Raw genomic sequence first — 14,003 nt, forward strand, 5'->3', positions numbered from 1 at the left:
TAGTTCTAATGGAATGTTGTCTACTCCGGGGGCCTTGTTTCGACTCAGGTCTTTCAGTGCTCTGTCAAACTCTTCACGCAGTATCATATCTCCCATTTCATCTTCATCCACATTCTCTTTCATTTCCATAATATTGTCCTCAAGTACATCGCCCTTGTATAGACCCCCTATATACTCCTTCCACCTTTCTGGTTTCCCTTCTTTGCTTAGAACTGGGTTTCCATCTGAGCTCTTGATATTCGTGCAAGTGGTTCTCTTATCTCCAAAGGTCTCTTTAATTTTCCTGTAGGCAGTATCTATCTTACCTTTGCAGAGTATCCATGTAGATGTAGATGTAGTATGTCCCATGTTTTGTAATTATTACTGCCCAAAATCATGTCATTTTTTTAAACATCCTGTAGAGAATCTGCACTGTAACAAACATTTTCTACATCTACATCTAAAAAAAAACTGTGCAGTCCACCTACGGAGCATGGTAGAGGGTACCCATACCACTTCTAGTTGTTTCCTTTTCTGTTCCACTTGCAAACAGAATGAGCGGAATGTATGTTGGAGGCAACAGAATTGTTCTGCACTCACCTTCAAATGCTAGTTCTCTAAATGTTCTCAATAGTGTTCCTCCAAAAGAATGACACCTTCCCTCTAGGGATTCCCATTAGAGTTCCCGAAGCATCTCTGTACCACATACATGTTGTTCGAACCTACCAGTAACAAATCTTGGAGCCCGCCTCTGAATTTTTTCGATGTCTTCCTTTAATCCAGCCTGGTACGGGTCCCAAACACTCAAGCAGTACTCAAGAATATGTCAGACTTGAGTTCTATATGGAGTTTCCTTCACGAATGAACAACAGTTTTCTAGAATTTTGCCAATAAACAGAAGTCAACCATTCATCTTTCCTACCACACTCCTTGCATTCTCATTCCATTTCATATTGCTTTGCAATGTTATGCCAAGATATTTAAACAGCATGACTGTGTCAAGCAGGCCAGTACCAATGCTGTATCTGAACATTGTGGGTTTGTTTTTCCTGCCCATCCACATTAATTTACACTTTTCCACAATCAGTGAGTAAAAGTACAAATATGCATGGTACTCACTGAGAGTTGGTGATATGCAGCCTTACTGCTGAATTGAGACTGCGAGATCATGTGTGTTTGCGTTTATAGAAATATATGTAACACTAAAAACTGAATTGTGAATAACTAGGTTTAAGTAATAATATTAATATGTAAAAGGACATTAGGTTCTGTTTGGATTGGTGTGGTAATTTATGTTGAAAATGTGCTGGGAGTGCCAAACAGCTGCTCAGGACATCAGATCAGACAGGGGCTCAGGTTCTGCAGAGCAGTTCGGCGTGCCATGGAGCTCCATCCATGGCGAAGTTCTGTGATCATGGGACACAGTAACTAGGGAGACCTATAGATAACACAGAACTGAATTTGATGTGGAAGTGCAATGAGAGTTTGTTCATGTTACTAGTTGTAAGAAGTTCTTGTTGACTGTAAGTTAAACTAATTTGTAATTGGAATACTAAACACTTGTTTGTGAACCCACCAGCACCTGTTGCAACAGACTAGTAGTCATTTCACAGGAGAAGTCTGGTGGAAGGTGGGGTCTCTCCGAAATGAGTAAGAAATCACATCAAGGAGGAGAGAACCCTCACAAGTGTTAGCGGCCATTCATCACACCAACTGCAAATTTTGTCTAAGTCATCTTGTATCCTCCTACAGTTGCTCAACTTCGACACCTTACCATACACCATAGTATCATCAGCAAACAACTACTGATTGCTGCCCACCCTGTCCACCAAATCATTTATGTAAATAGGGAATAATAGAGGTCCTATCACAGTTCCCTGGGGCACTCCTGATGATACCCTTGTCTCTGATGAACACTCACTGTCAAGGACAACCTACAGGTTACCATTACTTAAGAAGTCTTCAAGCCACTCACCTATCTGTCAGCCTATTCCATATCCTCGCACCTTCTTTAACAACTTGCAGTGGTGTACCATGTCAAATGCTTTCTGGAAGTCTAGAAATATGGAATCTGCCTGTTGCTCTTCATCAATAGTTCACAGCATAGCATGTGAGAAAAGGGCACACTGAGTTTCACAAGAATGATGCTTTCTAAAACCATACTGATCTGTGGATGTAAGAATCTCTCAAGAAAATTTATTATATTCAAACTGAGGAAATGTTCAAGGATTATGCAGCAGTCTGATGTTACGGATATTATTGGTCTGTAATTTAGCAAGCCCACTCTCTTGCTCTTCTTATGTACATGAGTCACCTGCACTTTTTCCACTCGCTTGGGACTTTGTGCTAGGTGAGAGATTCATGATAAATACAAGCTAAGTAAGATGCCTGTGCTGTAGAGTATTCTTTGAAAAACCGAACTGGGATTCCATTCGGATCTGGCCACTTATCTGTTTTCAATTCTTTCAGTTGTTTCTCTACACTAGGGATACTTATTACTATGTCATCCATATATGAGTCTATTCAGTTGTCAAACAACAGTATGTTTGTACGATTCTCCTGTGAGAATGATTTCTTGAATGTGAAATTTAAAACTTTGGCTTTCATTTTGCTGTCTTCAACTGCCACTCGAAACTGGTCAACAAACCTTAGACCCACTTAGTGATTTTACACAGGACCAGAATTTTCTTGGGTTCTCTGCCAGCTCTTTTGCTAAGGTATGATGGTTGTAACAGCTGCATGATTGACACATACATCTTTTCACATGCATGAATCTCTACTAACCTTTTGAACCAAGAGTGCCACAGCCTCTGCTGCTTCAGCAGTTTCCAGATCCCATTATTAAACCATGGTGGGTCTTTTCTATCCTTAATCCATTTGCTAGGAAGGTAATCCTCCAGACAATGACTTACAATCTGCTTAAAATTTGCCCATATTTCCTCTGTGTCCATCGTACTGGAACTAGGTGATGTCAGTTCACTTTCTAAGTGACATGCTAACAACTGCTGATCTGATCTTTCTAGCAGAAACACTCTCCTAGACTTCTTAACTGATTTATTAACTTTTGTAACCATAGTTGCTATAATGATATCACAATCGCAAATCATCATTTGTATACTGACATTGTCGGTAAGGTCCAGCCTATTTGTAGCTACAAGGTCTCAGACATTTCTATTGAGTGTAAAATGCTGAACTAGTTGCTCAAGATAGTTTTCAGAAAATGTATGCAAAAGTACTTCGCATGACTGCCTGTCTGTACCCCCAGTCCCCCACTGCAGTGAATCCATAAACATCCCAGTCTATACTTGGTAGATTAAAGATGCCTCCAACTAGCAATGCATGATCTGGGTATTTAATCGCTACTGACCGTAGACCTTTGAATGTCACAGCATAATTGGGTGGCCAGTAAAAACATCCAACAATTAACTTGATATCACCTAGACTTGTTATATGCAAGCAGATAACCTCACTGTCAGACTCAACTTCAACCTCAGTAGGGGCAATGACCTCAATAGAGACTGATGAAAATTCATACCAAAAAATGACTTCTTTCAAGCAAAAATCTGGTCCAAACCAAGACTTGAACCTGTATTTGCTACTTCCACCTTACACCATTTGGCTGTATGAGTACCCTTCCACGTAGGACTGATGACATATACAGATGAGCATATCTGACCAGTGTTCAGTGATCAGTTCACATCATTCAATCTTCTACATCTATACTGTGCAAACCACAGTGGAGTGCATGGCAGAGGATACATCAAATTGTATTAGTTATTAGTGTTTCTTCCCGTTCCATTCACATATGACGCATGGAAAGAACGACTGCTGGAGTGCCTGTGTGTGTGCTGTATTCAATCTAATCTTGCCCTCATGATCCCTGTGTGAACAATTCACAGGAGGTTGTAGTAGGTGCCTAGAATCATCATTTAAAGCTGGTTCTCGAAACTCTGTAAGTAGTCTTTCTTGGGATAGTTTATGTCTATCTTCAAGAGTCTTCCAGTTCAGTTCCTTCATTATCACTGTGACACTCTGCCACAGATTCAACAAACCTGTTACCATTCGCACTGCCCTTCTCTGTGTATGTTCAATATCCCCTGTTAATCCTATTTGGTACAGATCCCACACATTTGCACAAAATTATAGATACATCGCACTCATGATTTGTAAGCAATCTCCTTTGTAGGCTGATTGCACTTCCTCAGTATGCTACCAATAAACTGAAGCGTACCACCCGCTTTCCCCACAGCTGAACCTATGTGATCATTCCATTTCATATCCCCACGAAGTGTGAGCCCCAGGTATTTGAAGTTGGCTGATTCCAGTTGTGACTCATTGATATTATAGTCATAGGATACTACATTTTGTTGTTTTGTGAACTACCCAATTCTACATTTTCGAACATTTAAAGCAGTTGCCAATCTTGGCACCACCTTGAAATCTTAAAAAGATCTGACTGACTGACTGTTTATGCAGCTTTTTTCAGACAGTAATGAACTGTAGATGACTGCATCATATACAAAAATTCTGAGAAACTATTATCATTATCTGCAAAGTCATTAATATATAACATAAACAACAAGGGTCCCCGCACACATCCTGGGGCACACCCAGTGTTACTTCTATATCTGACCCTCCATTCTAGATAACATGATGCATACGCCCTACCAAAATAATGTAGTCAGTTGAAAATGATTTAAAAGTCAGTATTATGTAGGTTTTTAGCAGGGTCGGAAGAGGAACTTGTTGATGGCTATTTACAAATGGTCATTATATTAAAAATACTCCATACTCCCAGGTCTTGTGACACCCCCTTCCCCTAAAAACTATCATATGGCTGCTCTTGTTATTAAGATACTGTTAATAGCATGAGCTGCTGTCTGTTAATGGTGAAGTTCCACTAAAATTTTTTGACATGTTCTACTGTACCTGAATCCGATGATTTAGATTATGTACTTTATGAGATTAATAAAATGCAATTCACTACCTCATAAAAACTGGAAGACTTACGCAAATCAAAGATACAAATAATTATTGAACCAGAGAACAGTCAAATATTTGACTTGTAGTCGTCACCCACAGTCGACAACACCCACTGCCGACTGATACCTACAAATTATGGCTTGTAGGTACCCTGAGGTGAATGCTACAGAACTGTGTGCTGCCTTTGTAGAAGCAACTGGGGGGACTGTGTCAACCCAGACAATATGTAACCATCTTCACACAATCAGTTGGCCTGTAAGAATCCGTTATAAACAGTACAGCCTACTGACACAGTGATGCACAAAGAAGATGGGCACAATAAAACCTGGAAGCGAATCTGGATCAATAGCATCAGGTTCTCTTCACTGTGAAGAGCAGCATTTGGCAGACACAAGACGATCTTCATAGAAGAGTGCGCCAGGCATGCAATCTCACAGGTCTGTCAGAAACATTACTCATGTTTCGGACAAGTGCCACACAGGTATGTCTCACATCTCTCGTCACTATCGAGAGTAATTTGAAGGATGCGCATTATTGACATGAGAATCTCTGATAAATTGTTCAGCCCTACTGCAGTTGGCATTTCAGTGAAATGTTGATGTTTTGAGATGATAATGCACAGTCACACTGTCCACCCCATGATCAACTTCCTGCAGGAGACAGGGATCAGCCACATGGAATAGCCTGCAGTACCTGCTAACATGAAAGTGCCTGATTATGCTGGGGACCAGCTGAAACTTGCAGTACGTCACACAGTGGATGGCCCATGAGGCCCACCTTCAGAGAGAGGGACAGATTTGGGCAGCTACATATGCTGTGCCCGGTGAACAGCATGCCGAAGAGGATCCGAGGGTTTTACAGTGCATGAGATTTAGCAGCGGTGACAGACTGCCATTATTTTGATTATCGTTTTGTCTTTATTTGATAGTAAAGTTGTTTTCGTAGTTTCATACGAGTTATTCTTTCATTTGCTACTCCCCTCTGGTCTAAGTTCAAACACATTCATAGATATGGAGATGTGCAATACTTTATATGAGCAGTTTATTTTATTTGACTTGATTGTATATGCAATGCTGCTGTATGTATTGGTCAATAATTCGGACACACATTCACTCACAGGGTGTACTGGGCAGGAACAGAGGCTGCTGTATCATGGTTCGGATACATGAATGGAGCCGTGCAGGCTGGGAATGTGGCAGCACTGGAGACTTTATATCAACTAAGACCACAGTGTCTCTCAGCTCATGACCTGATACAAGTTCACAGGTGAGTTCAGAACTATATTTTGTTTGCAAGCATGTAACATCATCGTATTTTATCTGTTAATATCAATACGTTCACTATTGAGACATCTACCACCCACTTCAAAACTGGTTTCATGGAGTATAGTTGTAGATGTAGAAGAAGTTGGAGGATCTTCTCTACATAATACTGGTGTTGCAAGGTGACCATGGCATTGCCTCCATCCCCGAGAAGACAACACTGCCGTAATCTGCTCGCACCTCCTGGTGCTGTACTTTCAACTCCAGAGCTGTTGGGTTTCGGTAGCCATGTCCTGGTCACTTAATGGCATGTATCATGACTAACTTCTGTGAGAGTCCAGAGCTGTCGAACATTTCTGCTTTCAGTAAAAGTAAAGCAGACTCTGACAGATACTCCTTAGTTATTTATACCTTAGCGGCTCTATAAAAGGAGTAGCCCAATTATTTGAAGATAAATGCACAATTCAATCTGCTCTTGACATACAGTGACTGACTTGTACTGAGTCAAATGTTTAAGTGATCAAATGAACTTCATTAGAAAAATATCAATGTAATTGACATTATTGTCTGTCAGACATTCGGGTCATCATTATTCCTTGAAGCAGCATACAGTGCAGACGTCTCTTCACTGTACTGTACTTTGAGCGAAAATTCTAGCAACATAAATTAGTGTATTCAGTTTTTTATTTACAGTGGTAAGATAAATGACCCACTTCAAATCCTCCTGAATATGTATTCCTAAAGTTTTTGTATGACTGACATTTTTTCCTTAAATCGTGGAAACAGGATTTGCAGGATGGTGGTTTTGCATGATCTGAAATTTAACTGCCTCAGTTTTTTCAGAATTGATGTTGGTCTTGAACCATTGTGCTAAGTTATCCTTAAGCAATGTTGCAGTTTCCTGCAGATTTCCTCACTGTGTCCTTTAGTTAGAATAGTAGTGTCCTGTGGTTCCGTCATGTATTTTATCAGCCAAGTCATTTACTTATGGCAGAAATAAGAGAGGTCCCAGCACTGACTGTTATGAGACTTCATACTTGAGTTTTGCTTATTACTGCAAATACTAGGCTTTTTTGTTTTGTTTTTCACTGTCTTCGTATTTTATTTCTGTAATTTAGATATGATTGGACCCACCTTTCCAATTGGCCTCTCAATTCTGTAATACTTAACTTCTGCAAGAGAATTTCATGGCCAATAAGGTCAAAGGCTTCATTAATGTCAAGAAATATTCCAGAGTATCATTCACTGTTTTTAATATTTCATTTAAAAAGGCAAAGATTGCTGACAAAATTGATCTATAATTAGAAATTTCACATTTTGCACCCTCCTTATGCAGATGTGTTATTTTCACAGCTTTAAGATATTCAGAAATCACCAGTCTTAAATGATGAATTTATTGTATCTGCTAGTGGGTCCACAATAACTGTTGCACTAGCTTTGATGGCAGTACCTGGTATCTCATCAGCACCCACAGAATATTTATTAGGCAATCTTTTAATGATTTTAACACTTCCGCAGCTGTCACTGAATACATGAATATTGTATTTGCATGAATTTTTTGATCTGACTGTACTCTCTTACTGTCTGGCTATTTGTCAACTGCTGTGCTATGTTTGAGAAATGATGGTTGAAAGCACTAGCCACTTGTCTGGGTTCAGTTAGCTTATTGTTATTCATAATTAGCTCCATATTTCTGTGGTTAATGGACTTTGCATTCCTTTCTCTTCTTATAATTTGCCGGGTTACTTTGGTTTTATTCTTGGAATTATGCATTATTTTATCATCAGCTAGGTTACTTTGGTTTTATTCTTGGAATTACACATTATTTTGTTATTTTATAGTATTTTTTCCTTGTGAATTAACTTGTCTTAGTATTTGTTTATATCTTTTGAAATAGGTAGTAAAATCAGGATTAGTAGTTTCCTTGGAGTACTCATACTCACTACCTCCTCTTATTTTGACATGTTATCCTTATCCCTTTTGTAATCCACCTATTTGTTTTTGAATAGAGTTCAATGTTGTTTTTTTCTTCAGAAAAGCTATTTAAAAAATAATTAAACATGGTCATAAACTTATCATATTTTTCATTGGTATCATTACAGTTGCATGTATCATTCCAAATTTCATCCTTCAGAAGGACACAGTTTTTGAATCGAAATTCCTTACAGTACGACTTCTTCCATTGAGTTTTGAGTTTCCTAAAGCATTCATTGTAATTTAAGCATAGTGATCATTAGAACCTGCATTTACCACTTATATGTTATAGACAGATCTGCATGTTTTTGCCACATTCTGGTCAATGATAGAAGCAGTGGTTGTTGTTTCTTGAGTTGGTTAAGCTACAGTTGAGCTTATGTTGAATGATTGTAATAAATTTATATCATCATCTTTGAATTTATTGAATTTTTAGATATCAATATTGAAGCCACCACATACGATTATATTTTCCTTGGGAGAGTGAATTTCTTCCTAAGGTTCCTCCATGTCTTTACAAATGATGGAGAGCAGCCATCAGCTGTCCTTCCCTTTCAGGCTTTATAAAAGAATCTAGATTTCAGCTGGTAACTAGCCATTATCAGTACAGTATTTCCGAGTCTTAACACATGTCCTACTATATCAGTCCCCTGTTGTTCAGGCTTCTGTCACAGTTCATTCAAGACTCTTGTCTTAAGTCTTGAAGGAACTGTGACAGGAGCCTGAACAACAGGGGATTGGCATACTAGGACAGGTGTTAAAACTCTGAAATAATGGCTAGTTACCAGCCGAAATCTAGATTTGCTCTAATAAAATGTGAAAGGAAAGGACAGCAGATCATTTTGAAAGCCATATCACAGTCATTGACTGCATTCCACATTCCTAATGGAAGTTTACTTGATGTTCCTCCATTATGAAACACTTTTTTTCTCCAGCTGATGACCTTAACATGCAAATAATAATTGTATTTTGCCTTGGTAATTCAACTCGAGAGAGTTATATATCTTTTTCATTAGACAGATCGTGATATTTAGTTACACTGTTGAAATCAGTATTTTCTTCAACATATGATGGCCACCCAAAAGAAACCAAATTTATGTTGTTGTTTTTTTTTTTAACTTATTTATTTACTGTTTAAGCACAAACCTTCAATCCCCTTCAAAGTATCCTCCACATGCACCAACACACTTGCTAATCTTTCATTTCATTTTTCAAAACATTGTATAAATTCATATGTTGTTATGCTTGACAGTGCCTCTGTCATGTTGTCTTCATCTCAGCAACATCAGCAAAACATTTTCTTTGATGTCTCTTTTCGTTCCAGGAAACAAAAAAAGTTGCATGGGGCAAGGTTGTATGATTATGGGGGATGAGGAACAGGGATCATACAATTTTTGGTCAAGAACTATTGCAAAGACAGGGCTGTGTGAGCAGGGGTATTGTTAGTATGCAAAAATTCAGTCACTCAACTGAAAATCAGCCATCCAACTGCCACAAATCAAGCTGCACTATCTTCTCAAAATTTCCAAGTAGAAAGCCTGGTTAACTGTCTGGCCCTGCAGGATAGTCTCAATGTATGACTCCTCTCCCATCAAAAAGGCAAATCAGATGTGTCTTAATGTTTGATTTCACCCGACGAGCTTTCTTGGGCTGAGCCAAACTTTCTAAGGCTTACACTGGCTTGATTATTGCTTTGATTCAGGATTGTAAGCACAGCACCAAGGTTTGTCACCTATGATAAATTTTGAAAAAAAATTTCGGCACTCTTCTTAACAAAGCACAGCATCCTTCCATGTGACTTTATTTTTGTTCATCAGTCAGCAGTCGTGGCACGAATCTGGCAGCCACCCTTTTCGTTCCCAAATATTGTCACAATTACTGCTTTGAACTCCTACCTACAGAAAGTGCTTTTCTTGTTGATTTACATGAAAGTTTGTGGTCCTGGGGGGCTGCACTGCCAAGTCATTCCCAACAGCTCCACAATTTCTTCAGTGGTCCATCACTGGTGACTGCATGAATGTTTTCAACATTTTCATGTGTTTGGGCTGTGGAAAGATGACCAAAATGAGGTTTGTCATCAACAGACATTTCATTATTTTTGAAATAGGAAAACAACTCAAACACTTGAGCTTTCCCCATAGCATCATCCTTATACACCATTTTAACATTTCAAGAGTCTGTGTTCCCCTTTTTCTGAGTAAAAATTTCACCACTACACAATGTTCACAAAAATCAGGCATAGCACAAACGACAATCACTCAAAACAGTTGTCATTGTATAAATTCATATGTTGTAATACCTGACAGCTCCTTGGTCATTTTTTCTTCATCTCAGGAAAATCAGCAAAACATTTTCTTTGATGTCTCTTTTCATTCTAGGAAACAAACACAAGTTGCATGGGGCAAGGTTGTATGATTATGGGGGATGAGGAATAGGGGTCATACAATTTTTGGTCAAGACCTATTGCAAAGACAGGCCTGTGTGAGCAGGAGCATTGTTATTACAGAAAAATCAGTCACCCAACTGAAAATCAGCCATCCAACTGCCACAAATCAGACTGCTTCCACCCTGCCAAAGCTGGCCCTGATCTCCTTCAGTGACAGAATTTGGCTTACTGGATGTGTATGTTCCTAATGACAACACATAGTACTACAATATCTCTGCTCACCAAAAATGTGGTTTTGTTTCTTTTGGGTACCCCCTCATATGTACAAGAACCCCCATGACCAGATATTTTCGTACAAAACGTGCTTGCAAATTTTAACTGAGGCAGATATGTTAGCTCTAACATATATTGTTTAAGGCAGTGTTTACCGAATAGGGCAGTTTTCTTGCTTGACCACATACCTCACTTTTTGCACTACTGTCTCTAGTGGGAAAAAAATCCTCATTTTTTTCCAGGAACAACATTGTTGGTGTTTTAACTTGAAGCTTATTGGCTTATTGGATGTGAGATTCTGCCTTTCTTCTGTTGGGATGCTGCCAATTTGCACTTTATTACAGTCCTTTTTCAATAAGATGATGATATCCTACTTCCCACTAACACAAAATTCATCAAGCTTGTTCATTTACATTCTTCTATTATACAGGAGTTTCCAGTCAGTCAACTAACTTTAATCAGAATCATTACTGATAGAAAAATGTAAAATGTCATTCTCTCTCATTGCTGTGCTGCATCTGATGTGAGTTCTATGTCAACTTTTTCTATTTGCACTGGTCAAACCTGACATAAATACCAGTTTACGTGTTGCTGTAAAGTTTAACTTCTGCTTGGTAGTTTCACCACCAACTTGTCAATCTGTTTCTCAGAGATATTGTCCTCTTACTGTAGCTTTCTGCCCACAGGCTCAAATTTTTATGAACTGATGCTTTCTCTTCCAATGATTCTGCCTAGGCACATAATACATCCTCGAGCCATTTCTAATTCTCAAAATCATGGATGGCTGAAATAACTGATGAAGAGGCAGAAGTCTTTGGACAACAGTGTTTAGCTATCTGTGGGTGTACTGGATCCTTTCCATTACCTTTGCTAAGCTTTCTTGGTGTTTGTCCCTCTTAGCTGCAGCTGAGTTGCAGTGGTTGAGGGTGGTGAAGACTAAAGTGACATTTGCATCTGATGTTGACTGCATGAGCAACAAGCATACAACTTCTCTCCACAGAGTTCTGTGATGTAAGATTTTGTTTTTCTGTCACTGCTGATTCATGATGTAGTTTCAGGTACATCACTGGTTTTTCATATCTTTTGTCACAATATTTCAATATCAATCACCGTCATCGACCTGTGCTCATTTGTGTGCTCTTTATATTTGCTGGTTATTCCCTCCCTTTTCTTTTTTGCAGTCACTATCAACTTCCAGGTGCTCCTGGACCGTCCAAGGTGCTCTGTATGACATCCAATACACCAGTCAGCAGCTGTCGCCTAGGTGGTTTTGTTCCAAGATGATTTTCTTGTGTGGCCTTGCCTCTGTCCTTTCTTTAATTTTAAGGCAGGGTTCCAGCCTTTTCTGAGCTTTGAGGAAGATTCTCTGGTAATAAGGCTTCTGGCTTAGCTTATCTCAATTGCACCTCTAATAACGTTGTTCGAGAACCTAGGCACCTGAGGGAGGATTTCTCTTGCACCGTAACTGTGATTTGTCCAAGCTCTAGAGAGTGTTCAATGGCTTGCTTCATTGCGCCATTTAAGTGTGGCATTTATGCTCCAAGTTTTGCACCTCTTTAAGTCTTAGTTGTTTGATGTGATAAATTTCACTGACTAAGGAAGGTGCAAGTAATGGGCTTAAGCATGCCTAAGAGTTTTGGAGTCGGTTGCTTGTATTGTCCAATGGGAATAAGAGTTAGAAAAGCTCTTTAATTAATGTAAAAATGAAGATATACAAACAAATCCACAGTACAACTGCAGGCATCCGCATGTCTTTCATTGCTATCTACGATCCTAACCTTTTTTCAGCATCATGTTCATAGTGATATCATCATGCTATAGATCCAGGACCAAAATGCACAATAATTCTCCCACAGCCTCGACACCATCTCTCGTTTTGCCCTCAGTTGGTCCTCCTCCTCCTCCTCAGCCCAGCTTTCCACCTTCCGCAACCTCTCTGATGGCTCCATAAAAACTAGTGTCTATATCAAGTTCACTGTCAATAGTTCCTCCATTTTCATAGCTGTTATTCCTTTCACACTAAAAAGTTTCTTCCACACAGTCTGGCCACCAGGCAGTGGCACATCTGTAGTAAAGTGCAATCCCTTGTCCAGTACAGAAAAGATGTTACTAAGGCCTTCACAGAGACAGGTACAACCCCCCAAACCCAGTGCACAAGCAGATCTCCCATACATATGCGCATGCAACCCTAACACTGCAACCATTCCTACAAACCACCTGGAAAGGGGCACCCTCTCAGTACCCTATATCACCCCAGCTCAGAACAAGGTAAACAAATGAGGAACATCTGGCCATAATTGTCACCTTTTCCAAAGTGGTATTCCGCTGCCCAACCAATTTAGAAAATATCAAACAAATGGCACACCTTCTTCCAACCTCTTGCAATATGAGCCATATCCTTGTGGAAGAGCCAGGTGCAAAATCTGCCTTACGTACCCAATCAGTATATCCTAGTCAAATTCCATTGCAGCTTTTCTTCCATATCAGAAACAGTGCACCTGTGAAAGCAGTCACATCATTTACTGATTCTGCTGTAGTTTCTGCAGAGTTTCTTATATGGGCAAGACCACTAAACACCAGTCCCCTCAAACTATGGCCACAAGCAGGAGGGCTGTGGCCTCATCTCTCCACTAGCTCCAGCTCTGAAACCACCTCCACCACTCACTGACCTGCATAGCCACACTCTCTTCTCTGTAGTCATCTTCTTCCTCTGTTCTATATCCACCTCCCGATCCATTCCTCCATTTCACTGTATGCCGTGCACAGCTTCCCTGCCTGGGACAAAAACAAGCTCACTAGTGCCACATTCCCGTTGTGTGCACTCCTGCCCTCTCTTCCCAGCTGACAGCCCTGCTTCCCCAACCCTCCCTCCCATTCCCCATCTCCTTTCTTCCCTCACCCACTCAACCCGACATGACCCCTCACTCCAGTCGGCATGCAAAGCAGGCACACTTTAGTCACTCGGGACAATGCAGCCCTACAGTTTGCATGTGAACTCTGTAGCTCTGGACTCATCCAAAAGCTAGCAAAGTTCTCAGTACCTATCAACTCAGCACATCAACTATACACTGAGTTATTACCTTAAATAATTTACTTGTGATTTACACAGTTAAATGCCTTTGACAGGTCATAGAATATGCTACCAG

The 14,003-nt window shown here is 39.8% G+C and overlaps 1 protein-coding gene across 1 annotated transcript in view; it reads left to right on the forward strand.

Moving 5' to 3' along the window:
- Positions 1–14,003, forward strand: part of LOC126474296 (amine oxidase [flavin-containing] A) — a 263,151-nt gene that overhangs the window by 234,386 nt on the left and 14,762 nt on the right. Inside the window, exon 10 of the mRNA XM_050101761.1 lies at positions 6,082–6,228. Coding sequence (XP_049957718.1) covers positions 6,082–6,228 — 147 coding nt within the window. The remainder of the gene's footprint in view (positions 1–6,081; positions 6,229–14,003) is intronic.

This window comes from Schistocerca serialis, chromosome 4, assembly GCF_023864345.2.
Source record: "Schistocerca serialis cubense isolate TAMUIC-IGC-003099 chromosome 4, iqSchSeri2.2, whole genome shotgun sequence".
Classification (NCBI taxonomy): Eukaryota; Metazoa; Arthropoda; class Insecta; order Orthoptera; family Acrididae; genus Schistocerca; species Schistocerca serialis.